Below are 27326 nucleotides of genomic sequence, written 5' to 3'. Positions count from 1 at the left end.
GAACAAAGCTGGACGCATCACAATCCCTGACTTCAAAACATACTACAAAGCTATAGTAATCAAAACAGCATGGTAGTGGCACAAAAACAGACACACAGATAAATGGAACAGAATTTAAAGCCCAGAAATAAAACCTCACATCTACGGACAGCTAGCTAATGTTCAACAAAGGAGCTAAGAACATACAATGGAGAAGGGAAAGTCTCTTCAATAAAAGGCGTTGATGGGGCCGGCCCAGTGGCATAGCGGTAAAGTTCACGCGTTCCGCTTCGGCAGCCCGGGGTTCACTGGTTCAGATCCCGGGCGTGGACTTACTCACCACTCATCAAGCCATGCTGAGGCGGCATACCATATAGAAGAGCTATCACTCTACAACTGTGATACACAACTATGTATTGGGGCTTTGGGGAGAAAAAAGAAAAAAGAGGGAGATTGGCAACAGATGCTAGCACAGGGCCAATTTTCCTCAAAAAAAAAATAAGTAAATAAAAAATGTAAATAAATGGTGCTGGGAAAACTGGACAGCCACATGCAAAAGAATGAAAGTAGACCATTATCTTTTGCCATACACAAAAATTAACTCAAAATGGATCAAAGAATTGAAGGTAAGATCTGAAACCAAAAAACTCCTAGAAGAAAATATAGGCAGTACAATCTTTGACATTGATTTCAGAAGGATCTTTTCAAATACCATGTCTACTCAGGCAAGGGAAACAGAAGAAAAAATAAACAAGTGGGATTTCATCAGACTAAAGAGCTTCTGCAAGGCAAAGGAAACCAGGATCAAAATGAAAAGACAGGGCAAGGCCCTGTGGTGTAGTGGTTAAGTGCGCACGCTCCGCTGCTGGCGGCCCGGGTTCAGATTCCGGGTACACACCGAGCCACCACTTGTCAGGCCATGCTGTGGCGGCATTCCATATAAAGTGGAGGAAGATAGGCACAGATGTTAGCCCAGGGCCAGTCTTCCTCAGCAAAAAGAGGAGGATTGGCATGGATGTTAGCTTAGGGCCGATCTTCCTCACAAAATAAAAAAAAGAAAGAAAAGACAACTCACAAACTGGGAGAAAATATTCGCAAGTCATATATCCAACAAGGTGTTAATTTCCATATTATATAAAGAACTCACACAACTGAACACCAAAAAACAAACAACCCGATCAAAAAACGGGCAGAGGATACGAACAGACATTTTTCCAAAGAAGATATACAGATGGCCAACAGGCACATGAAAAGATGTTCAACATCACTAATCATCAAGGAAATGTAAATCAAAACTACACTAAGATATCACCTTACATCCATTAGAATGGCTATAATCACCAAGACAAAAAATAACAAGTCTTGGAAAGGTTGTGGAGAAAAGAGAATCCTCGTACACTGCCAGTGGGAATGCAAACTGGAGCAGCCACTGTGGAAAACAGTATGGAGATTTCTCAAAAAATTAAAAATCGAAATACCATATGACCCAGCTATCCCACTACTGGGTATTTATCCAAAGAACATGAAATCAACAATCCAAAGAGACTTACACACCCCTATGTTCATTGCAGCATTATTCACTATACCAAGAAGTGGAAGCAACCCAAGTGCCCATCGACTGATGACTGGATAAAGAAGATGTGGTACAGATATACAATGGAATACTACTCAGCCATTAAAAAAGACAAAATTGTCCCATTTGCAACAACATGGATGGACCTTGAGGGTATTGTGTTAAGTGAAATAAGCCAGACAAAGACAAACACCGTGTGATTTCACTCATATGTGGAAGATAAACACACGGACAGAGAGAACATTTTAATGGTTACCAAGGGGAAGGCGGTTGGTGGTGGGCACAAGGGGTGAAGGGGAGCATTTAGATGGTGACTGACAAATAATAATGTACAACTGAAATTTCACAATGTTATAAACTATTATGACCTCAATAAAAAATAAATAAATCAATAAGTAATGCATAGCCTAGGGAATATAGTCAATAATATTGTAATAACATTGTATGGTGACAGATGGTAACTAGACTTAGCATGATGATGATTTTATAATGTATAAAAATATCAAATCACTATGTTGTATACCTGAAACTGATATCATATTGTATGTCAATTATACTTCAATAAAAATGAAATAAAATAAATACATTCAGGAGGGCCATCACCCTTGACTTCTACTTTAATGCCAAGTAAAACCATGGTTCAACTCATGAAAGCCTCAAGATTTCCCTTCTCAGGCACTGCTTTATCAGTGAGGGCTATTTCCATATCCTCAAAGGAAAGCATGCCAGTTTGATCTCTAATGTGTCTATTTCTTGGGGTTCAGCCAAGGTTAAAAAGACCTACAAGAAACTTGACTACTGGTTTCTGTTACATAACAATTCATCTAGATGTGGCCAAATTGCCTTTTTAAATGAGTAATTCTCTTCCTCTGTAATACTAGCTCTCTCCAAGAAAACGCTGTAAACCTCTACTTCTAACATTTAGCACTGCTAATTTGACATCATATTGCAAATTTCTGAGGCTGGATCTTTGTATATCTTTTCAGTTGGTTCCATTTTCTAAAATACATTAAATAAATAGAGATAGATGGTCTTTTTAATACTGTTTCTGGATTGTGCTTAAGATCCAATGTATTATAATTAAAGTTTTCCCACTAGGAATCCAAATGTTTATGATTTTAATAGGTACCACATTTATAATGAACGTATAATTGGAAGAATACTGCTTCTAACAGAGTCAATTTGGCTTAAAAAATAAAGTATCTAGGGCCAGCCCCGTGGCTTAGCGGTTAAATGCACGTGCTCCGCTGCTGGCGGCCGGGGTTCGGATCCCGGGCGCGCACTGACGCACCGCTTCTCCGGCCATGCTGAGGCCGCGTCCCACATACAGCAACTAGAAGGATGTGCAACTATGACATACAACTATCTACTGGGGCTTTGGGGGAAAAATAAAATAAATGAATAAAAATTATAAAAATTATAAAAAATAAAGTATCTAGTCTTTATTTCTCATATTTCCCCCTTTTGCTTTCTAATGTCATTTAGCCTTGACATCACTTACTACTCATGGAAAACAATGGAACCCTGGGCTTACCAATGTTATATTTAATAGGAAAAAAAACGACACATTTTAATTTCATTAGCATTATTTAACCCAGTGGTTTCTGATTTTTTTTTCGGATTCGTCAACTCATATAAAAAGTATTTGGGACATACAAAAATATATATGCATATGTATTTATAAATTATATACATGTAGCACTATACTATTGTGTTACAGACATTATTAAATATATACAAAAGTAAAAATTTTAAATGAATGATGCCATCAATCATAGACAAAATTTATAACACTTTTTTCTGTATTTCAGTGATTCACTTCGAGAGCATTGGTTTAGAGATGGTTCTTCCTGAGGACCAGTAGATAATCCATTTTAGCTTCAGGATTCTTAAAAGTCCAGAGCTGATAAAACTTTCTGGAAAAGCCGGTGATTCTTTAAATGACCCCACGATGGCAGCAGAGAGTAAAGAATGATCTGGGACCATCTTCTGGGCTGGAACAGGTTAACTAATGAGCATACCTAGTCTGTGGAGTTTATGTCTCAGTTAAATATATACCATGGCTTTGAGACAGGAATGAGCTTGCCTTGTTCAAGCCACAGAATGAAGTCCCAATGAGGCTGGAAAGTAGTAAGAGGAGGATGGGAAGAAAATAGGAAACAAAATCAGAGATCAGAGAGGTTAGAGCATGTAAGTCCTTAATAACATGTGAGTAAAACATCTCAGTTTTATTCGAAGCAATGGAAGGGTTTTAAGCAGATTGACATGATCTGATTTGCATTTTTAAAAGATCACTTTGGTTACAGTATGGAGAAGGGATTCTAGGTGCACAAGAATCCAAGAGGGAGGCCAGTCAGGAGGCTATTCCAAAGGTTCAGATAAGAGATACTTGAGGCTTGGACTAGGGAGGAAGTAGAGATGTGGAGAAGCAGATGGACGCAAAATCTATCTTGGAGATAGCACTGGTAATACTCCCTAAATGGGAAGGGAAGGGTTAATAGTAAGGAAAAGGGAGTGGACCTCAGGCAGGCCTGAAGCCTGGGACTGCAGAAGGATGCTCTTGGGACACTGACCTTCACACTTCATTCAATCTTCACCGTACCAATTATTTGTACCTGTTAAGCAAGCAAGTCTGTAGTCAGAAACTCTAGAAAAAATCAGGCAAGAGTCAAGGGCCAGAAAGGTATTTAACATAACCATCCCCACAGCCCCAGGAGAAAGGCAATAATAGCTTCTGAAACATGGTAGAATCCTCATTTTGTACGGGTGATTTATTCATAGTTGTACATCACCACGGTAACTCAAGGGGATCTGGAAACCATACCTCTATCTGGCAGCATGCTGTGTCAGTTCCTGCTTTCCATAACCACTGCTTTGAATTTCCATATATTTTGCCATTAAAGAAAGTTAACATACTATAACTGTCCGTTTGTGTCTAACTTTCAATGATATCACTTCTGTTAGAAAGCCCTGGGCCGGCCCCGTGGCTTAGCGGTTAAGTGCGCACGCTCCGCCACTGGCGGCCCGGGTTCGGATCCCGGGCACGCACCGACGCACCGCTTCTCTGGCCATGCTGAGGCTGCGTCCCACATATAGCAACTAGAAATATGTGCAGCTGTGACATACAACTATCTACTGGGGCTTTGGGGAAAAAAATAAATAAAATTAAAAAAAAAAAAAAGAAAACCCTTAGTGGGGAGGATGTCTCCCTGATTTTAATCTTAAAAGTGGAGAAGACTAGGGATAATACAGGTTTGGGAAGAAAAATCAAGAGTTCTTTTAGGAACATGTTCAGTTTGAGACAACTATTAGACATTCCAGGGGAGATGTCAAGCAGGCAGGTGGATAAAAAAGGCTAGCGTTCTAATTTTGAGTCATCAGCATATGGATGATATGTAAGTTATAAAATTAGATGAGATCACTTAGGTAAAGAATGTAGATTAGAGGACAAAAATTAATGGCCCATGGACCCATATGCTGATCCACAGACATGTTTAATATTACTATTATTATTTTTTGGTCTCCACATATTTAAAAACTTGTGCCAGAATATTTAAATTAGTAGAGTCCACATTTTTAAAAATCGATAGTCTAAGTTTCTCTTTAAAGAACTGGACAACCTGGCAACACTTGGCTTGAACTGTACAGCAGCTTCCTCATTTATATAAGGCATGAATTCTCTCATTCACCATAAAGTCTTCTCAACAATGAAGCCAACTATCATTTTCAATTTATCATTTATTTGTACACCACTGTTTTTCTAATACAAAGAAATATTTCTCAGGATCTATGTCTCTATCAAAACTAGGAAAATGGAAGATATACCATACAGGCCTTGTGTTTAAGAAAAAGGGAGGGAGAATATCTCTTTATAAAATTTAAGAATATTCCTATACATCCAAAAATATAATCACTCTACATCATTCATTTACATTTCCTGTCTGGACCTCATAGGAATCTGAGTTTGCAATATCTGGGATGGATACAGAAGGACCAAGCCTGAGCCACCTCAGTATTTAGATGTCAGGTAGAAGGCGGATGAGAAAAGGAAAAAGAGGAAAGAATAGCAAGACAGGAGATAGGAGAGTGTGAGGGCATGGAAGCCAAGAAGAGAATGTCTTGTGTTGGAATTGTGCAGATGCTCTTGAGAGCTAGAATAACATGAGTCCAAACAAGGGTCCATTGGATTAGGAAGCAAGACAGCTGTCAACTTGATCAGTGTCAGTGGAGCAGGATGGTAGGATGAGTCGGCTGAACAATAAATGGAGAACAGCAAATTATACCCAAGCGAATAAAAGAAAAGAAATAACAGAGAAAGAGCAAAAATCAATGAAATAGAACATAAACATACAATAAAGAAGATCAACAAAGCCAGAAGTTGGTTCTTTGAAAAGACTAATAAAATTGATAAACCCATGGAAGGAGTAATCAAGAAAAAAGGGAGAAGCACAAATAAGCAATGTCAAGAATGAAAAAGGAGCCATCTCTACACATCTACCAGACAGGAAAAAAAATTGTCAGAGGATATGATAAACAAGTTTACACTTGTAATATAAACATTTGAAAGAAGACAGATTTAGATGGAAAATATAATTTATCAAAACAGACAGGAAGAAATAGAAAATATGAATAGCCTCAGAACTATTAAAGAAATTGAATCCATATTTCAAAACTTCCCTTAAAAGAAAACTCCAGATGGCTTCACCAGATTCTAATCAAACATTTACGGAAAAAAGAATGACAATCTTACACATAGTCTTCCAGAGAACACAAAAATAAGAAATAGCTCTAACTTGTTGTATGAGACCAGCGTAACTTTTTTATCAAAATCTGACATGATCATTTCTAGAAAGGAAAATTATAAGCCAATATCACTCATGAACATAGATTTTTCTTTAAATCCTCTAAAAAAACATTAGCAAAATGAATGCAACAATGTATAAAAAGAATAAGACATCATGACCAAGTTGGCTTTATTCTACGAATTCAAAAATCAATGTATTTCACCACAACAGAATGAAGAAGAAAAACTACATAGTCATCTAAAGACATGCAGAAAAAGCACTTGATAAAATTAAACAACTTTTCATGATTTAAAAAGAACTCTTCTCCAAAATCATCCCATTTGCAACAACATGGATGGACCCTGAGGGTATTATGCTAAGCGAAATCAGCCAGACAGAGAAAGGCAAACACCGCATGATTTCACTCATATGTGGAAGATAAACAAACACATGGACAAAGAGAACAGACTAGCGGTTACCAGAGGGGAAGGGGGTAGAGGGAGGGTGAAAGGAGTAAACGGGCACATATGTATGATCATGAATAAAAACTAGACTATTGGTGGTGAGCATGATGCAGTCTATACAGAAACTGATATATAATAATGTACACCTGAAATTACACAATGTTATAAACCAACATGATCTCAATAAAAAAAAAAATACAGGCAGGTCCAGGCCTGCAAGAAACAGATCTAAAAAGAATATCCTTTAGTAAAAAAAAAAAAAAAATTCTTATCAAACCAAGAATAGAACTGAAAGTATTTAATCTGGTGAAGGGATCTACAAACAAACCTACTGCAGATATCATATCACTCTGAAGATGCTGAAGGCTGTCATTCTGAGATAGGGAATGAGTCAAGGATGCCTACTATCACCACTTCTACTGAGCACTGTATTGTGATCCTAGCCAGTACAGCAAGGCAAGAAAAGAAATAAAAAGCGTAATGACTGGAAAGAAATGGTCATTTCACAGATGATATAACAGTATACACGGAAATCCACAAGAATCTACAGGGCCAGCCCAGTGGCGTAGTGGTTATGTTCATGCGCTCTGCTTCAGTGGCCCGGGGTTCGCAGGTTCGGATCCTGGGTGCAGACTTACACACCGCTCATGAAGCCATATTGTGGCGGCATCCTACATACAAAACAGAGGAAGATGGGCACAGATGTTAGCTCAGGGCAAATTCTTCCTCAGCAAAAAGAGGAAGACTGGCAATAGATGTTAGCTTAAGGCCAATCTTCCTCACCAAAAAAAAAAAAAAAAACAGCAAAAGAACCTACAAGTAAGTAATAAATGAGTTTAATAAGGTTCCTTAATATGTGAAATATATAAAAATTAATTGCATTTCTATATATAAGAAACACAAAAATTTTTAAAGATTTCATTTATAATAGAATTTAAAAAATCACAGAAAACTATAAACACATTATTAAGAGAAATTAATGATCTAAATAAATATTCTTAGATAGAAAACTCAATATTGTAAAGAAGTGAATTCCCCACAAACTGATCTATTGATCCAATGCAATCTCAATCAAAATATCAAGAATTTTTTTGGTAGAATCTGAAAAGCTGATTCTAAAATGTATAAGGAGGGCTGTCCCAGTGGCGCAGTGGTTAAGTTCGCGTGCTCCACTTCGGTGGCGTGGGGTTTGCGGGTTCGGATCCCAGGCGTGGACCTACACAACGCTCATCAAGCCATGCTGTGGCAGCATCCCACATACAAAATAGAAGAAGACTGGCAGAGATATTAGCTCAGGGCCAATTTTCCTCACCAAAAAATAAAATAAAATGTATAAGGAAATATAAAGGACCAAGACTATCTCAGCCATTCTGGAAAAAGAAAAGGTGGCAAGTCTTGCTGTCCCAGATATCGAGAGTCATTATAAAGCAATAAAGCATAAAGTTTGTGATCATTGGTGCAAGAATAGAAAAACAGACCACTAGAGAGCCCAGAAACAGATCTACTGATATACAGACACTTGTTTTGTGGTAAAGTAGCATTGCAGAGCAGTAAAGAAAAATTTATCTTTTCAATCCATGGTGCTAAGACAATTGGCTATCCACATGGGGAAAAAAAGAAACCTGAGCCTACCTCATATCATATATACACACACACAAAAATTAATTCCAGGTGGACTGTAAATCTAAATGTGCATGGTTGGGGCTGGCCCAGTGGTGCAAGCGGTTAAGTGCGTGCACTCTGCTGCGGCGGCCTGGGGTTCGCTGGTTCGGATCCCAGGCGTGCACCGACACACTGCTTGTCAAGCCATTATGTGGTGGCATCCCATATAAAGTAGAGGAAGATGGGCATGGATGTTAGCCCAGGGCCAGTCTTCTTCAGCAAAAAAAAAGAGGCGGATTGGCAGATGTTAGCTCAGGGTCGATCTTCCTCAAACACACACAAAAAATGTGCAAGGTTAAAACCACAAATCTCCAAGTTAATAATATAGGAGAATATCTTCATAACTAGGGGTAGGATAAGACTTATTAAACTGCACTATATAGATCTTCTGATCATTAAAAGATAATATTAAAAGAATGTAAAGGCAATTCACAGAATGGGAGAAGACATTTACAATATACATTTAACTCATAAAGAGTTCATATACAGAATATATAAATAACTCCTATAAATCAGTAAGAAAAAGACAGCTTAATAGAAAAAGAGTCAAGAGACTTGAACAGGTACTCCATAAAAGAAGATATCTAAATGATCAATAAAATATAAAATATATAAATAAAATAAAATAAAATATAAAATATGCTCAATCTCATTAGTAATCAGGGATATGTAAATTAAAACCACAATGAAATATTACTAAACACCCATCAGAATTGCTAAAATTTTAAAATCCGACAGTACCAAATGTTGACAAAGATGTAAGACAAAGGCAATTTTCATATAGTCTTGGGAGGTTAAATTAATAGAACCACTTCTGAAAATAGTTGGAAACCACAGCTACACTCTTACACTACTGATAAGGTAAGGTAAGGAGGGTAAATTAGTTAAACTACCTTGGAAAACAGTTTCACATTGTCTATAAAAGTTAAAGATATATATATAAATTCTATGACCCAGGACTCCACTCACAGACGCATATGCCCAATAATAATGAATGCATAGATTCGCCACAGCATTTCTTTGTTAGAGCCCCAAACTGTGAACAACTCAAATGTCCATCGATATTAGAATGGATGAATAAATCATGATATATTTACACAAGGGACTACTATGTGGCAATGAATTACAGTCACACACAACAGGTGAATCTCACAAACATAATGTGGAACAAAAGCAGCCAGATACAAAAGAATACATACTTGATGGTTTCATTCATATTAAACTTAAAAAGCAGACAAAACTAAATTACAATACTTAGGGATGCATGCTTGAGTAGTAAAAGTAGGAAGAAAAATAGAAAGTAAGTATCATGAAATCAGGAAAATGGCACCCCTTAGAGGGGAGGGAGGAGACAATGATTGCAAGGGCACAAGAGGAGCTTCTGGGGTACTAGCAATCTTCTGTTTCTTGATGTAGTTTCTAGTTACACAGCTGCTCTCTTTAGATAAATCATTTAGCTGTTTATTTTTGTTTCAGACACTTTTCTTGATGTGTTTTATTTCACAATAAAAGAGGTTAAAAAAAAAGATTCAAGGGGCAAGTTAAACAGCAGATTAGACAAAGCTAAAGAAAGAAATAGGGAGACTTGAAGAAATTGTGCAGAATGAATCCAGAAAGACTAAGATATGTGAAATATAAAAGAGATTACAGACATGTAGGATAGCATGGAAAGTCGAGAATATAGCTGATTAAATTCCATCAAGAAAGAAGGAGGAGGAAGAGGAAAAGAAGAAGAAAAACAAGGTAAAGACAATCTTCAAAGAGAATTTTAAAATTGATAAAAGATACCAATCCTTAGATCCACATACCTCTCTGAATCCCAAGCTGGAAATACAGAAAGAAGACAACACCTAGTCTCACCATAGTAAATCTTCAGAACCACAAACTCAAAGAGACAATCTTAAAAGGAGATATAAAAACTTAGATTACTTATAAAGAATCAACATTTAGACTGACCGTTATTTTCAACAGTAGCCATGGAAGCCAGAAGTCAATGGAATACTACCTTGAAAATGATGAGAAATTGCCAAACTAGAATTTTATATCCAGTGAAAATATCTTTCAAGATCAAGAGCAAAATAAAGACTTTCAAAACAATAACAATGATAATAAGTTTATTATCAATGGGCCCTCAAGAATTGAACTTCTAAAGGATGACCTTAAAGAAAATGATTCCAAAAAGATCTGAGATATAAGGAAAGATGAGCAAAGAAAAGGGCAAACACTTCGGCAAATCTAAACAAATACTGACTGTATAAAACAAGAGCAAAAACAGTAACTAAACAAACACACAAAGTGAATGAAAGAGAAAGGAAAACAGAAATGGAAGAATGGAGAGAACAAGAATGGATGACTTTTTCATAAAGCTTTTTTGTCGCAGCAATCAGGGAAATGCAATCACACCTGAAGGAGATGTGGCGTCCAGCAGGAGTTGAACATGTACCAAAAGTTGAAATGAAGTGGGTTCTGGATTATTTGCCACTTTAACTTATCCATGCCTCTGCATAGTGATTAAACATCGTATTATTAAGTCAATTGCTGTTACTAACTATTCACTTCACACTACCTTGTTGTTGCTACAGTTATACTTCATTTAGTTCGAATAATCATGGTATTTGGCAAATGTGAATTTTCCTAAGCTATTAAAGCTCACTGTTTACTAATGTTTTCTTCTATTGTTGTTGGTGTACATTTTTTAAAATGATATAGGAACATGTAAATTTTTCTACAATGATATAATTTCTTACATAGAATTGACTAAAAGTTGAGAACAAGCTAATTCTCCTTTAATCTTATCCTCTACTGGACTATTCAAGGTCCCTATTTGGAAAAGCAGAAAAGATTTGTTTTTATTTTCGCTTTTTAACTTACCCACTCACAGTCGATTCCAAGTACTGGAAAATCTTCTAACTCACTCCTAAGCAAGGGCTCAATCTGATCCCACTCCGCCTCCTGAGACACAGTCACTACCTTTGCCTGGAGGATCCTCTCCTCCCATGAGGCCCTGGGGGCACTGGAGCACAGCCGGTCCTCTTCCGGAGGGGGCTCTTCCGGAGGGGGCAGCTCTCTCCCGCCTGGCGCTTGCTGCTGCTGCTGCTGCCGCCGGGTCACACAGCTTGTTTTACTCCTCCGGCGCTGGATGCCTTTCCACAGGACAAACCCCCCCACAGCCACACCAAGAAGGGTGGTCACTGTCAAAGCTACTAAGTGTCTAGACATCTTCAACTTTTCCGCTGTTTAGGAAAGCATATCACTAATCCCACAACCTGTAAAACAAATGCAACAATATGTTTACACAGAATTTAAACTTACACAGAAACAAGTTTTCCCCTAAAAAGTATTCCACTTAGAATCCAAGTACTCACAAACTAAAAAAATTGCAACACATTTCCACATGAAACAGTGATATTTTAGTTTTCTTACTTCTCTATATTCTATACTCCATCTCTTAACTCCAGTCTCACCCAAGAAAACCCCCTTGCTCTCTACCAGTTGCCCAGAGCTCTCTTTTTTTTTTAAGTAGGTTTTTTGGGGGTTTTTTTGGCTGGGGAAGATTCACCCTGAGCTAACCTCTGTGCCAATTCTTCCTCTATTTTGTATGTGGGTCACTGCCACAGCACGGCCACTGACAGCGGTGTAGGTCAACGCTTGGGAACCAAGCCTGGGCCGCCAAAGTGGAGCACACCAAACATAACCACTAGGCCACATGGCTGGCCCCCCAGGACTCTCTTAATCATATAAAATCATATCAATAAAAACAGAATAAGCTGGACTCTCACTTCCACTTGCTGATGTATTAGTGAGTAAATTTCAGTTAACAGATCTTCTTCAAGGTGTTTGCACTTTAAACCTTCAACTTCTAACAGCTTAATAGAAACTTCTGCTTTGCAATTAAAAAATGTAATCATCAGCAAGGTGGCAGGGAGATTTTTTTTTACTTTAATGGACAGTGTGGCCAGTGGGGGACAAAGCAAACAGGCTTGAGTAAATGTGGATTTTCTGTTGCTCCAGAAGTCTCTGCAGTTCTCCACAGAAACAGACTCAGTTATGGAGGGTGAACTAGGGTGGTACAAAAGGGAAGGCAGAACTAGAAAAGAAAAGGACAGAACTTAGAGAGAGATTCAAGATGCTCAGGAGGAGCTTGCAAATTGAAATGTCCACAAGACAGGATAACATAAACAAGTAAAGCAAGCCAAGTGCAAGAAAACTGACACAGTCGCCCTATTAAATATGTAGGAACTGTCTTCATTTTTACCACAAAATAATCTCTTTACCATTTTTCTTAAAACATGGTTTTCTCCATCTATCTTTTGTTTTCCTATTTTTGACAGAGAAATAGGTATATAGTACTATTTCAAAACCCACGGTAAAAGAGTAACAACCAATGGGAGGTGGCCCTGGGCCTCCTGATGCAGAGGACACATGGGGCAGCAACCCCTCAGCATGAGCTGGCTGACGCTGTTCAGGGAGAGGGCCCAGTGCCGTCAGAGAACTTGAGCATTCAAGAGAAGTCAGATAGCTGGAGTTTATGAACATTTCACCATTTTTAAGTGTCAGCAACATATTTACAGTTTTTATAACTGTGCCAGCCAAACAAAAACACTCTGGGCTCTGGGCTACCCATCTGTGGGCTCTGGTCTAAAATCTGTGTTGCCCAAAAACACAGTGATCTGCCAGACCCCGCCTACACTTCTTGAGGGCTGAGGGTTTCCCATTGAATGTGTATTATTTTTCTCACTTTTTAAAAGCTTCAACAACAAATTTTTAAAAATAATTTAATACTTACAACAATCTTGGGCTATAGTCATGCCTACAGAGATATTCGGCATTGGAGAGGAAAAATGGAATCACAACCATTATTACTCTACTAATGAAAACAGTAAAATGGCTACACTGTTTTAAAACTATGTGCTTTATTGCAGAAACTGTGCTAAGTACTTGTATGTACTTTCTCCAGCATTTTTATTGAAAAAGAAACAGAGGCTTAACGAGATTAAAGAACTTGCATAGAGAGATTTCTAGTTAAAATAATCTGAGAAAGGAAGGAGGCACGTAAAAATAAATAAATAAATAAAACAATCTGAGGAGATATAAAAACCTTTCCCTTTCCCATTCTAAACAATACAAATGCTGGAGAAGACACTGAAAAGATAAAAGTTTAATACACAATTAAACTCAAAAAGAAGAAAGGGAAATCATCAGAAATGGAAGAGGGGAACCCACAGCGGGCAGGAGATAAAGCTGGGCAGAGACCAGAACTCATACCAGCCCCAGTGCTGGGGTCCATCGCCAGCCCAGGGACAGAAGTAGAGACCACAGGCCCAGGGTGTAGCTGGGACCTAGGAGAGTGTCAGATTGTCTGTGAATAGGAACCTGAAAGTGTTCACCCACCGTGGCCCAGGCAGGCCACCTGTCCAAGAGCATGAACAAAGTCCCTCACGAGAGGGTAGACCCTCAAGCCTGCACTCTGGACGGGTACAGGGCCCAAGTTCTCATTATCCTCATAAAAGGAAACACCAAGCCAAAAAACTAAAACTAAAATGGTTAGAATTGGTGAATTCTGTTGGAACCAGGCAGAGTCAATCATAAAACTGTTATATATATAACATAACATATATGTTTCTACCACGCAGGAAACATGCAGGACTTCCACAGAAGATCAGTCCCTAGAAGAACGCTCACAAACAAATCAAAACAAAAATGAAAAAACCCTAAAGTCAATAAAGATAATTCATAGAGCCATCAAACAAAAAATCCATATCTAAGATCGGAAAGGGCCTTTAAAGTAAGAACGTTTGGGGAAATTAAGGAAAATAAAATCTAAAACATGAAAAGAAGGCAACAAAAAGTAGAAATTCTAGATATGAAAAATATTTGTTAAAATTTTTTTAAAACTCAATATTCAATAGACAGGTTAGATTGGACATACAGAGAGAGAGAATTACTGAACTGAAGATAAATGTGAGGAAGTCACTTAGCATGTAGCACAGAGATAAAGAGGTAGAAAACACAAAAGCAGAGACATGGAGGATGGATTGAGAAACTCAACATCCACATAATGAAGATTTGGAAGATGAAGGAGGTCAGATTTGGTACAGTTCTCTGAGCCCCAAGCTGATAAGTTAAATCCGTCCACAAAAAGACTTGCATAAGAATGCTCATAACAGCTTTATTCATAACAGCCCAAAACTGGAAACAGCCAAGGTGGTACATCCATACAATGGAATACTACTCAACAATAAAAAAGAATGAACTACTGATACATGCAACACGGATGAATCTCAAATAACATTAGACCGAGTGAAAGAAGCCAGATATAAAAGAGATATGTATGGTTCTCTTTATATAAAGTTCTAAAACAGCTAAAACTAATCTACAGTAGAAAAAAATCTGAATAGTAGTTGCCTCTGGGGGAGAAGGGTACAAGGTACAGACATTTAAGCTGAGAGCTGAACAACAAAAAGGAGCCAGTCATGCCAAATTCTAGGGAACAGCATTTCAGGCATGAGAGAACTTTCTGGAACTGTGGTAAAATTCCATGTCTTGATGGGGGTTTGTGTTACACAGGTGTATGCTTTTGTCAAAATTCAGAGATATTTCTGATTTTTCTCCTGTTGGCCTGACTGATGAATGAATGACTGTTAGTTCATTCATTGTCTGTCTTTCCCACTAGAATGTAAACCCCATGAAAACAGGGATCTTAACTGGCTTCTTTACCAACATATACATCCCCAGCAACTAGCACAGAGCTGATAACAATAAATATTTATTGAATGAATAAAACTCAATTCAAGGTATTATACGTTAACATTTTATGACATCTCTAATTCAATTATCAAATTACAAAAATCTATTCAAATGAAAAAATTTTTTTCTCTTATTGAGCCTTGATGCTATAAAGAAGCAGTATGGTTCAATACTGGGCTAGGAGGGAGAAAAATCAAATTTTGTGTTATAGACTGAAAGTCTGTGTCCCTCCAAAATTCATATGTTGAAACCCTATTCCCTAATGTGATGGTATTAGGAGGTGGGGCCTTTGGAGGGTAATTAGGATTAGATGATGTCATGAGGGTGGAGACTTCATGAATGGGATTAGAGCCCACATAAAAGTCAGAGAGAGCCTGCTTCTTCTCTCTGATCTCTGCCATGTGAGGATACAAAGAGAAGTCAGCAGTCTGCAACCTGGAAAAAAGCCCTCATCATGACCCAACCATGCTGCCACCCTGATCTCGGACTTCCAGCTTCCAGAACTGTGAGAAATAAATTTCTGTTGTTTATAAGCCACTCAGTCTGTATTATTCTATTATAGCAGCCCGAACAGACTAAGACACCTCGCTAAAGGCTTGCTCCGGGATCCAAACCTTTCAATGCCTCACCATCTCCCGTGACTTAAAGGATCTGCCATTCTTATTTATTTTTTTAATTGCATAAAACAACTAAACATCAAACTGATAATAGTGGTTACCTAAGGGTAGTAGGATTGTAAATAATTCTGATTTTTCAAATTCTGTATGAGTATATATATATATTCATAATTAGAAAAATACAAGTTTTTTTAATGGTGCTTTTTAGAGACAGGCAATGTAAATATCCCACTTAACACTTAAGACACATGATTATAGTCCTGAAATAAATCACATTTTAACGAATTAAACAAATATGTCAATGTGTCAGAGAGTAGCATAAGGTAGAGGATAACAACATGGGCCCTAGAGTCAAATACCCTGGATTCAAATCCCACCTCTGCGACTTGCTAGCTATTATGTAAACTTGGACAACTGACTGAAATTCTCTAAGCCTCAGTTTCCTCATTGGTAAAATGAAAAAGATAGTATCTACCTTGTAGGATTATTGTGAGGCTTAAGTAAGATGATCAACATACTTTACCTAGAATATTGGCTAGCACATTAGGGTTCAATAAATGTTGGCTATTACTACCACTGGGGTTCTACAAACCACAGAACTCCTATTAAAGGAAAAAAAGAATCATAGAGTTAAAATTTAGGAGCCAAATTCTGCTCCCACACCATTCAAGAATCCTTTCCATGGTAATCCTGACAGATCATGACCTGGTCTCTACCTGAATGCTTTTAAGGACAGAGTTCCTTACCTTAAGAGGCAGTTTTTGTTGAAAGGTCCTTGCATTCTATAAAAGTTCCCTACATAGAAATTGCTCTTTTTGATGCTCAGTCTGGCCTCTGAAATGACAAAAGTGTTTACTCCCTCCTAAGAGCCGTGAAATATGTTAAGACAGCTCCTATGACCTCCCTTAGTACATTTTACTTAACCCAACCAGTCTTCCTGTGGCCTAGTTCACAGACCACTCAGCATGGTGGCCAGATCCTTCTGAACAGCTCCAAGTCTGTCAAAGTTTCTCTTGAAATGTGGCACCCAGGTCTGTATTCAATACTCGAGACATGGTCTAATTGGTGTGGACTACACTGATACTATTACTTTCCAATGTCTGGACCCTATGTTTTATTAATGCTGTATGAAATGACATGTTTTTGAGTAGCAGAATCACACTGATGGGTCATATAAAGCTTGTAGTAAATTAAAATTCACTGATACCAAATCAAGTTCCCCATTTTATATATTTGTAATTTATATTTTGCACTTAAATCCAAAACTTTACATTTCTTTCTTCTAAATTATATCTTGTTTGTTTCAGCCAAATGTTTCATCCTTTAAGACCAATTTGCATCTTTTTTTTTTAAACAATTTTTTATTTATTTATTTTTTATTTATTTATTTTTTCTCCCCAAAGCCCCAGCAGACAGCTGCACGTCATAGCTGCACACCTTTCCAGTCGCTGCATGTGGGACGCGGCCCCAGCATGGCCGGAGAAGCGGTAAGTCGGTGCGCGCCCGGGATCCAAACCCGGGCCACCAGCAGCGGAGCACGCGCACTCAAGCGCTAAGCCACGGGGCCGGCCCCCCAGTTTGCATCTTGATTGTGCCTTCCCTCTCAACTTAAACATGATTTTGTAAAGAAAAGTGAATTTTTGTTTTCAAAGAAAATATCTTCTAACACGTTTTTATTAATTCATTTTTTAAAATTATTTTTGCATATCATACTATATCCATATTTAATAACGTTAAAATGAAGTTACATTAAATGAAAAACACTTAAAAAAACAAAGTATTATTGATTTGCTTCCACTGAGAAGGGATCCCTCAGATATGGAGCTCCCAGGCGAACACTCAGATTCCTGACTTATTCTTTTTCATGTGTGGCCTGTGTATAAGAAAGGCCCCACAGGGAAACTGAAGGAGCAAGCAGGGTACCTCCACATGAGGGAACTCCCAGCAACATTCAAAAAACTTACTAATTCATTTTTATATGAAGAGGTTTTGTGTGGGGTTTTATCCAGCGAAAGGATTCATTCAGCAAACATGTATGCAGCACTTGCAGTAAGTCAGACATCGTGCTAGACTCTGGGCACAAATGGTTAAAAGGCACAATATGCTTTCACAAATTCAGGATTCAGGAAAGGAGAAATACATGTCATGACCAAGTTGCAATCCAGCGAGACAACACCAACAGAAGTACACACAGTACAGGGATGGCGAGGAGGAAAGAGTGGGGGTACTGTTAAGAGAAACACTTGTTGAGAGAGGTGATATCTGAGATTGGTACCGCATTAACAAACGAGCACAAGTTCTCCAGGTGCACAAGGCAGCGCAGAAGAGGGCACTGGAGGCAGAGGGAGCCGCACGTGCGAGGACACAGCATGTGCACAGAATCATCATGGCGTAGGTGAAAAAGTTCAAGCAAACTTCACACGTGCTGTAAGTGTAAAATACTTACCGAACTTTGAAGACTTACTACAAAAAAAAAGTAAAAAATCACTGATAATTTCCATATTGATTTTTAAGGTAACCTTTTTTTATTGTAGTGAAATATACACAAAATTTACCATTTTCACCATTTTTAAGTATACGATTCAGTAGTATTAACCACATTCACAATGTTGTGCAATCATCGCCACCATCCATTTCCAGAATTTCTTCATTATCCCGAAGAGATACTCTGTACCCTTTAAACAATAACCTCCCACTCTCCCCTCCTCCAACCCCTGGTAACCTCTATTATACTTTCTATCTCTATGAATTCCATATTCATTTTTTAGATCTATGTTGAAGTAATATTTTGGATATATTCGGTTAAATAAAACATGTTATTAAAATTAAGTTCACCATGTTTCTTTTTATTTTTATTCATTTATTTATTTATTTGGTAAGGAAGATTCGCCCTGAGCTAACACCTGTGCCAATCTTCCTCTATTTTGTATGTAGGTCACCACCACAGCAAGGCTGACAAGTGGCGCAGGTCCGCACCCAGGATCCAAACCCACAAACCCCGGGCCGCCAAAGTGGAGTGTGCTGAACCCAACCACTAGACCATGGGGCCTGCCCCTCTTTATATTTTTAATGTGGCTACTTGAAAAACTTTATTTACAGGGCTCACATTATATTTCTACTGCACAGTGCTATGCTAGAGCATAATATGCAAGTAAGGAAACAGATAGAGATGATGCTGGAATGAGCAGATACAGTTCAATTCATGAGGGGCCTTATATTACCCTATAAGATAAAATCTTATAGTAGTAGAGAGCCAATAACAGATTTATGAGAGGAGTGACATATTTCAAAGAACACCATGGTGGCAGTGTGGGTGCTGGACTGGAGGAGGGCAAGGCTAGAGGCAGGGAGACGGGTTAGAAGACTCACAATAGTAGAGCTGAGAGGGGAAGAAGATTCAAATCGGGGCAGAAGGCAGGATGGAAAAGAACCACGGTTCCTAACAGAAAGGCTGCATCAGAATCACCTGGATAAGTAAACAAGTCATAACTTTCACAACTTACAAGATAATTTTGAAAGTTTGATGAATATAAAATCAATAGCTTTCCAAACCCATTATAAAAATATGCAGAAAATCCCATTCATAACAGCAATATACACTATTTTAGAACTACACAAAACAACCACATACACACACACACACACAAACCTAGGTATAAACTCAACAAGAAATGTGTAAGATCAATATGAAGAAAAATAGAAAACTTTACTGAAGATATAGGTGATGACCGGAAGAGCAGAGGTATGTTAAAGCAGCTGTCACGGAGCACATATCACGGGCCTGGCACTTTACATGTATATACACTCCGGTATACATTACTCATTTAATTCTTTCAACAACTCTTTGCAGAAGGTACTATAATTACCCTATTTTTTTTAATAAAGAAAGGAAGAATAATTGTTTTACAGAAACACTCAAAATAATATATGAATTCAATGCAAACTTAATTTTTTAAAACTTTTTAAACAATGATTTATTGACCATCAAGGAAGTGCAGAGGCCAGCCCGGTGGCGCAAGCGGTTAAGTGTGTGTGCTCCACTGCAGCAGCCCGGGGTTCGCCGGGTCAGATCCCGGGCACGCAGACGCACCGCTTGTTAAGCCATGCTGTGGCGGCGTCCCATATAAAGTAGAGGAAGATGGGCATGGATGCTAGCCCAGGGCCAGTCTTCTTCAGCAAAAAAGAGGAGGATTGGCAGATGTTAGCTCAGGGTCGATCTTCCTCACAAAAAAAAAAAAAAGTGCAAAGACAACCCGCAGAATGGCAGAAAATATCTGCAAGTCATCTCTCTGATAACAGCATGTATCAAGAGTATATAAAGACCTTACAACTCAATAATAAAAAGACAAACCAGTTAAAAATGACCAAGGATCTGAATAGACATTTCTCTCTTTTTTTTTTTATAAGGAACATCAGCCCTGAGCTAACATCCATGCCAATCCTCCTCTTTTTTTTTTGCTGAGGAAGACTGGCCCTGGGCAAACATCCGTGCCCATCTTCCTCCACTTTATATGGGACGCTGCCACAACATGGCCTCACAAGCGGTGCGCCAGTGCGCACCCGGGATCCAAACCCGGGCTGCCAGCAGCGGAGTGCGCGCACTTAACCGCCACACCACAGGGCCGGTCCTGAATAGACATTTCTTCAAAGAAGATATACAAATGGCCAATAAGCACATGAAAAGATGCTCAACATCATTAGCTATCAGGGAAATGCAAATCAAAGCCACAGTGAGATACCACTTCACACCCACTAGGATGGCTCTAATCAAAAAGATACTAAGTGCTGGCAATAATACGGAGAAATTAGAATCCTCATACATTCCTAGTGGGAATGTAAAATGGTGCAGCTGCTTTGGAAAACAGTCTGGCAGTTCCTCAAATAACTAAACATAGAGCTGCCATATGACCCAGCAATTCCACTCCTAGGTATATATCCAAGAGGAATGAAAACATATGTCCATACAAAAGTTCATAGCAGCGTTATTCATAATAGCCAAAAAGTGGAAACAACCCAAATATCCATCAGCTGATAAATGGATAAATAAAATGTAGCATATCCATAATGTTACGGGTTGAATTGTGTCCCCCAAAAAGATACGTTGAAGTCTTAGCCCCTGGTACCTGTGAATGGGACCTTATTTGGAAATAAGGTCTTTGTACATGTAATCAAGTTAAAATGAGGTCATACTACTGGAGTAGGGTGGCCCTTTAACCCAACGTAACTGGTGTCCTTACACAAGGGGAGAAAAGACACAGAGACAGACTCGCACAGAGGGAATTACAATGTGAAGATAGACACTTGGGGAAGAAAGCCATGTGAAGACAGAGGCGGAGGTTGGAGTTATGCAGCTGCAAGCCAAAGAATGCCAAGGATTGCCAGCAACCACCAGAAACTAGGAAGAGGCAAGAAAGGATTCTCCCCTAGAGCCCTCAGAGAGAGCACAGCCCTGCTGACACCTTGATGTTGGACTTTATAGCCTCCAGAACTGTGAGAGAATACATTTCTGTTATTTAAAGCCACCCAGTTTGTGTTATTTTGTTACTGTAGCCCTAGGAAACAAATACACTATAGGATGGAAATTTATTCAGCAATAAAAAGCAATGAGTACTGATACGTGCCACAACATGGATGAACTCTGAAAACATGCTAAGTGAAAGAAGCCAGTCACAAAATGCCACAAATTGTATGATTCCATTTATACGAAATACTCAGATCTATAAAGGCAGTAGGATTGGTGGTTGCCTGCGGCTAGGGTATTGGGGAACAGGATGGGGAGTGACTGCTAATAGGTATGGGTTTCTTTTTTTTTGTTTGTGTGTGAGGCAGATCAGTCCTGACCTAACATCCATGCCAATCCTCCTCTTTTTGCTGAGGAAGACTGGCCCTGAGCTAACATCCGTGCCCATCTTCCTCCACTTTATGTGGGATACCACCACAGCATGGCCTGACAAGCGGTGCATCGGTGTGCGCCCGGGATCCGAACCCGGGCCGCCAGCAGCGGAGCGTGCGCACTTAACCGCTACACCACGGGGCCGGCCCAGGTATGGGTTTCTTTTTGGGGTAACAAAAATGTTCTAAAATTAGATTGTGGTGATGGCCGCGCAACTGTCAATATACTAAAAATTACTGAACTGTACACTTTAAATAACGAATTGAGTGAATTACATCTCAATAAAGCCACTTAAAAGAAAAACTATTTGGCAAGATGATTCTAAAATTAATCTGGAATAGAAACTGTAAGACTAGCCCCCAAATATTACTTTATAAATAATGAGCATGTGAGCTGATAAAGTATATGACTTTCAATAAAATAACAATTATAATAATCATGAGGGAGTATTTACTCTACTAGATATCAAAGTATAATATATATTTAATATAGGATGCTGTGGTATTGTTTCAGCAAAATAGAAAATTAGGCCACAGAACAGAAAAGAGTCCAGAAAGAGACTCTGTGTGTGAAAAATGAGAACATGATAAATGTGGCATTTCAGATTAATGGGTCAAGAATGGACTGAATATTCAGTGTGACACTGTTTGGAAAACAGTAATTATGCACACACCATTCTCACACACACACAAATTTTTTAAAAACTCAAACATATAAGAACTTATAGGAGAAAATATAGTCATAAGAGAAAACCTTGCTTGCCTCAGCACTACTGACATGTCAGGCCAGAAAAATTCTTTGTTGTGGGGGCTTTCCCGTGTATTGTAGGAAGTTCAGTAGCATCCCTGGCCTCTACCCACTAGACGCCAGCAGCACCACCACCCCAGTTGGACAACCAAAAGATGTCCCCCGACATTGCCAAATGGCCCCTCCTAGAAGGCAAAATATCTCCCCCAATTTGAGAATCACCGGGATAGGGAACGATAGCCACAAAATACAAAATACACAGTAAAAGACCGACACATTAAACATAAAATTTAAAACTTTGGTTCAACAAAGATGCCATATGGTAAAAAGACCAGCAAAAACTTTACAAAGCACTAAGTTGGGAATAAATATTTAAAACATATATAAATGACAACGATTAATATCCAGAACATATGAAACACTACTATTTATAAAAAGACAACTCAATAGAAATAGACATTTTTTAAAAGAGGAAACACAAATAGCCAACAATCACCAAAACATGCTCAATCTCACAAGTAACTAGGGAAATGCAAATTAAAACACCAATTAGAACCATTTCCCACCCATCAGATTGGCAAAAATAAAAAAGACTGATACCATTAAATGTTTAAAAGAGCTAGGGAGGGGCCGGCCCCTTGGCGTAGGGGTTAAGTGCACGTGCTCCACTGCTGGCAGCCCAGGTTCGGATCCCGGGCGCCACCGATGCACCACTTGTCAGGCCATGCTGTGGTGGCGTCGCATATAAAGTAGAGGAAGATGGGCACGGATGTTAGCCCAGGGCCAGTCTTCCTCAGCAAAGAGGAGGATTGACACGGATGTTAGCTCGGGGCTGATCTTCCTCACAAAAAAAATAAAATAAAAAATAAAATAAAATAAAACAGCTAGGGAAATAGACATTATTACACACGGTTGGTGGGCAGTTTGGCATTAAATGTCCACACCCTCCCACCCAGCAATTCCACCTGCAGATTTCTTTTTTTTTTAATTTTTTTGTGAGGAAGATCAGCCCTGAGCTAACATTCATGCTCATCCTCCTCTTTTTGCTGAGGAAGACCGGCTCTGAGCTAACATCTACTGCCAATCTTCCTCCTTTTTTTCCCCCAAAGCCCCAGTAGACAGTTGTATGTCATAGTCGCACATGCTTCTAGTTGCTGTATGTGGGACGTGGCCTCAGCATGGCCAGACAATTGGTGTGTCGGTGCGCGCCGGGGGTCCGAACCCGGGCCGCCAGCAGCGGAGCGCGCGCACTTAACCGATAAGCCACAGGCTGGCCCCTGCAGATTTCTGTCCTTGAGAAATGCTAACGTGGGCATTTCGTGGACACAGACGCATGTGAAGGATGTTCTCTACCACAGTGTGTCTAACAGTGAAAAACTGTAAGCAATCTATGGAATCTCAACATACTGTGGAATTTACAGAGCAAGAAGAAAGAATAAGGTAGATCTCTACACACAAAGAAAGAGTTCCAAGACCCAATTTTAAGCATAAAAACTCAAGCTGCTGAATAGGTACAACATGCTGTATATGTAAAATATGCATTTGTAAAAGTTTAACACGAAATCTTACATACAGATATCTTATAATGTACAAACATTTGTCAATAAATGTAAAGAAAAAGAAACAAAAATACACCCCCAACCTGGTAACAGTTTGGGGCAGGAGATTAAAGAAAAGAAGATGGAGATGGAAAGAGATAGGTCAAAGAGAATCTACTTAGTTTAAACTTTTGACAAGATTGTAGGCACGAACTACAACTAAAATAAATATTTAAAAAAACACATTTTACGGGCTGGCCCCGTGGCTTAGCGGTTAAGTGCGTGCGCTCCACTGGCGGCCCGGGGTTCGGATCCCGGGCGCCCACCAATGCACCGCTTCTCCGGCCATGCTGAGGCCGTGTCCCACATACAGCAACTAGAAGGATGTGCAACTATGACATACAACTATCTACTGGGGCTTTGGGGGGGGGGAACAGTTTTATTAAAAAAAATAAAAAAACACATTTTAAAAATAAGCTCAACTTGAACAAGATTAATCATTCCCTTTCCCTATTAAACCTCCTTTCTCCGAACTTCCTAATTCTGATAACAAAACCTTTCGGTGCAGTTCCTTCTACCCTTCTAATGCAACTAAAAAAATACGGTATAAATAATTTAGTGTTTCCAAGGAGTGGGTGATCTAAGGGAGTTTCCGTCCAATAGTATATTAAAAACTTATAAAGGTTTGGGTTTGTTTATATTTTAATAACTAGGTATCAATTTCGTAATAAACAATCATTAAGGTTCTCTAGCTCTGATCCATCCCAGCGAGGCGAAAAGAGCACGGCGGGACTCCCAGCAGGGCCCAGGGCAGCGGGCGTGCTCTGGGAGGAAAGGGGTGGTAACAACGGGGACGGGGGTAGGTCCCCGCGAATCAAGGGGAAGGAACTGTAACCGGACGCGCAGGACACGCGCCGCCCAAGGAGCTGCCAGGTGCTGCGGGCTGTGCTCCTTTTTAGCTGACTGGGTCAAGAGGCCACGCAGGTTTGGCAGGTGCTCCTAAGGAGAGAAGGAGGTTCGAGGGGCAGGCCCGGGGAGGACGTGAGGGGCCGCGGACCCGGGTGAGAGCCTCTGTTGTGCTCCTGGATGCGGAACTGCCCCGCCGCGGCCCAAGGGGGGCGAAAAGGCCGCGCCGGGGGGCGGGGAGAGGGGCAGGGCCAAATCGGTTGGGGACGGCGGGGTCCCCGCAATCTGTCGCCCCCACACACGGCGCCAGTTCCACGACCGCCATCCTCCCCTCGCACAAGCCTAAGGGCCTCACCGGCCTCTAATCCTCGCTTACCTACAGCCCTGGAGCCGACTCGCACACCTGCGGCACCTCCCGTGAAGAACTGGAACTTCCGCGGCCACCTGCGCGCACCCACCCGGATCTACTAGGGCCGAAACCACTTCCGGTCCTGCGGCGGGCTAACAGGACGTAACTCCACCTGGGGGGCGGGGGTCTGTACAAATGGGCGACGCCATGTTGTACGGAAGGTATTGGGACAGTTGTGGCTTCCCGAGTTTCTCCACTGCTAAACAAAGGATCTGTTAAGTTGGAAAGGCTTAACGCCTTTTCAGAAGTGATGTTTTCGTTTTGGTTTCTTAGGTGGTATTTTTGTTTGTATTGGCTTTGGCTTTAAAGGGAGAAGCCTCTGGAACCCTCATAAATGCAGTATGGGACACCTAATTATTATTAATTAGTGCGAGTCGTGTTTCTCTGCTGCATTAATTTTCTTAACTGTTAAATGGTGAAGGTAAATAGGAGAGACACTTGTTTAGATAATGTATTCCTCATTAGCAGTGCATTTCATACTATAGCCATTATAATAATTTATGCCGTCTTTTATAACAATAATCACAATACCTTCCAGTTATATATATATATTTTAAAATTTTTATTTATTTTTCCCCCAAAAGCCCCAGTAGATAGTTGTATGTCATAGTTGCACAGCCTTCTAGTTGCTGTATGTGGGACACAGCCTCAGCATGGCCGGAGAAGCGGTGCGTCAGTGCGCACCCGGGATCGAACCCGGGCTGCCAGCAGTGGAGCGAGCACTTAACCGCTAAGCCACAGGGCCGGCCCCTTCCAGTTATATTTTAAATGGTTCATCAACCAGTCTTTATCAGCAGCTGTTCTATGTGAGGCAGCTAATGTGTGCTACATGCTGTTGCTCTGTCATAGACTGTGTAAAACAGAAGGAGAAAAGAGATGTGCATAAACAATATAAGGTATAATAATAGTTGCCATTTGTTGACTATGTGCTCACAGTGTGCTAGGAACTTTGCAAAGTGTTTTACATGTATTATCTCATTTAATCGTCATTAACAACCTTGTGAGGCAGTATCGTTATTATTGCCATTTTACGTGAAATGGAGAAAGGTTAAATAAATTTCCCAAGGTAACTCAGCAAGTAAGCATTGGATCTGGGAATCAAACCTCAGTATGTCTGGTTGCAAAGCTTGTTGCCCTCATCCTCTATATTGTATTGCCTCCAGGACAGGAAAAACGGTTCTAAGTTCCATTAGATAAGTACCCATAAGGGGGAAATTTCTGCCAGATGTAGAGGATTAACCTCTTGCATTTTAATCTGCTCTATCCTGAAACATCTAAAAAATAGAAAAGTAAAGAGGAAATGCAGATTAAAGCCACAGTGAGATACCATTACATACCCACCAGAAAGGCTAAAATGAAAAAGACAGAAAATACCAAGTATTGGCAAGATTGTGGAGCAACCAGAACTCTCGTATGCTGCTGAAGGGAACATAAATTGGTACAATCACTTTGTTAAACTGTTTGGCAGTATCAACTAAAATTGAATATATGCATGGCCTACACAATATCCATGCTGTTGGAAGTCAGGGTAGTGATGACTCTTGGTGGAGTAATGACTCTGGAAGAGAACATGAGGAGGCTCCTGAAGTGCTGATAATGTTTTATTTCTTAATCTGAGTGTTGGTTTACATGTGTGTTCAGGTTGCATATTTGTGGGCACTTTTCTGAATGCATGTATAAAAAGGTTTTTTTATTTAAATGAAAGTAAAGGAGTGAGAAGTTTATAAACCCAAAGAAGAAAAAGAACAGGAGAGGAGACAATAGCAGACAAACAAATATCAATATAATTTCAGAATATAGAAATTGGATTAGAATGGCAGAATACTGACATTTGAGGGACCCTGTAATGAACTCTCTGGGTCCATAAGCAATCGCCCTACATTGAAGGCCTAGTCAACAAGCCCCATCTGTGCATAAAGAATTTCCAATCAGCTTTTTAGTACCTCACTCTTTGTCTTAGTCCATTCAGGCTGTTATAACAAAATACCATTGACTGGGTGGCTTATA

At 39.6% G+C, this 27326-nt stretch overlaps 1 protein-coding gene across 7 annotated transcripts in view; it reads right to left on the bottom strand.

Moving 5' to 3' along the window:
• EXD2 (exonuclease 3'-5' domain containing 2) overlaps positions 1-27326 on the bottom strand; it is a 97288-nt gene that overhangs the window by 27670 nt on the left and 42292 nt on the right. For 4 of the 7 annotated variants that reach the window (XM_058567199.1, XM_058567197.1, XM_058567193.1 and 1 more), the window contains exons 1-2: positions 25287-25386; positions 11334-11728 (exon numbers count right to left, since the gene is read on the bottom strand). In XM_058567199.1, the coding sequence (XP_058423182.1) occupies positions 11334-11681 (348 nt within the window). In that variant the 5' untranslated portion in view covers positions 11682-11728; positions 25287-25386. Of the gene's footprint in view, positions 1-4125; positions 4168-11333; positions 11729-18272; positions 18292-25286; positions 25387-27326 lie in introns of those variants that run through there. The other 3 variants (XM_058567196.1, XM_058567200.1, XM_058567195.1) reach the window with 3 other exon arrangements.

Source organism: Diceros bicornis, chromosome 24 (assembly GCF_020826845.1).
Source record: "Diceros bicornis minor isolate mBicDic1 chromosome 24, mDicBic1.mat.cur, whole genome shotgun sequence".
Classification (NCBI taxonomy): Eukaryota; Metazoa; Chordata; class Mammalia; order Perissodactyla; family Rhinocerotidae; genus Diceros; species Diceros bicornis.
This window is presented reverse-complemented; position numbering and strand designations above follow the sequence as displayed.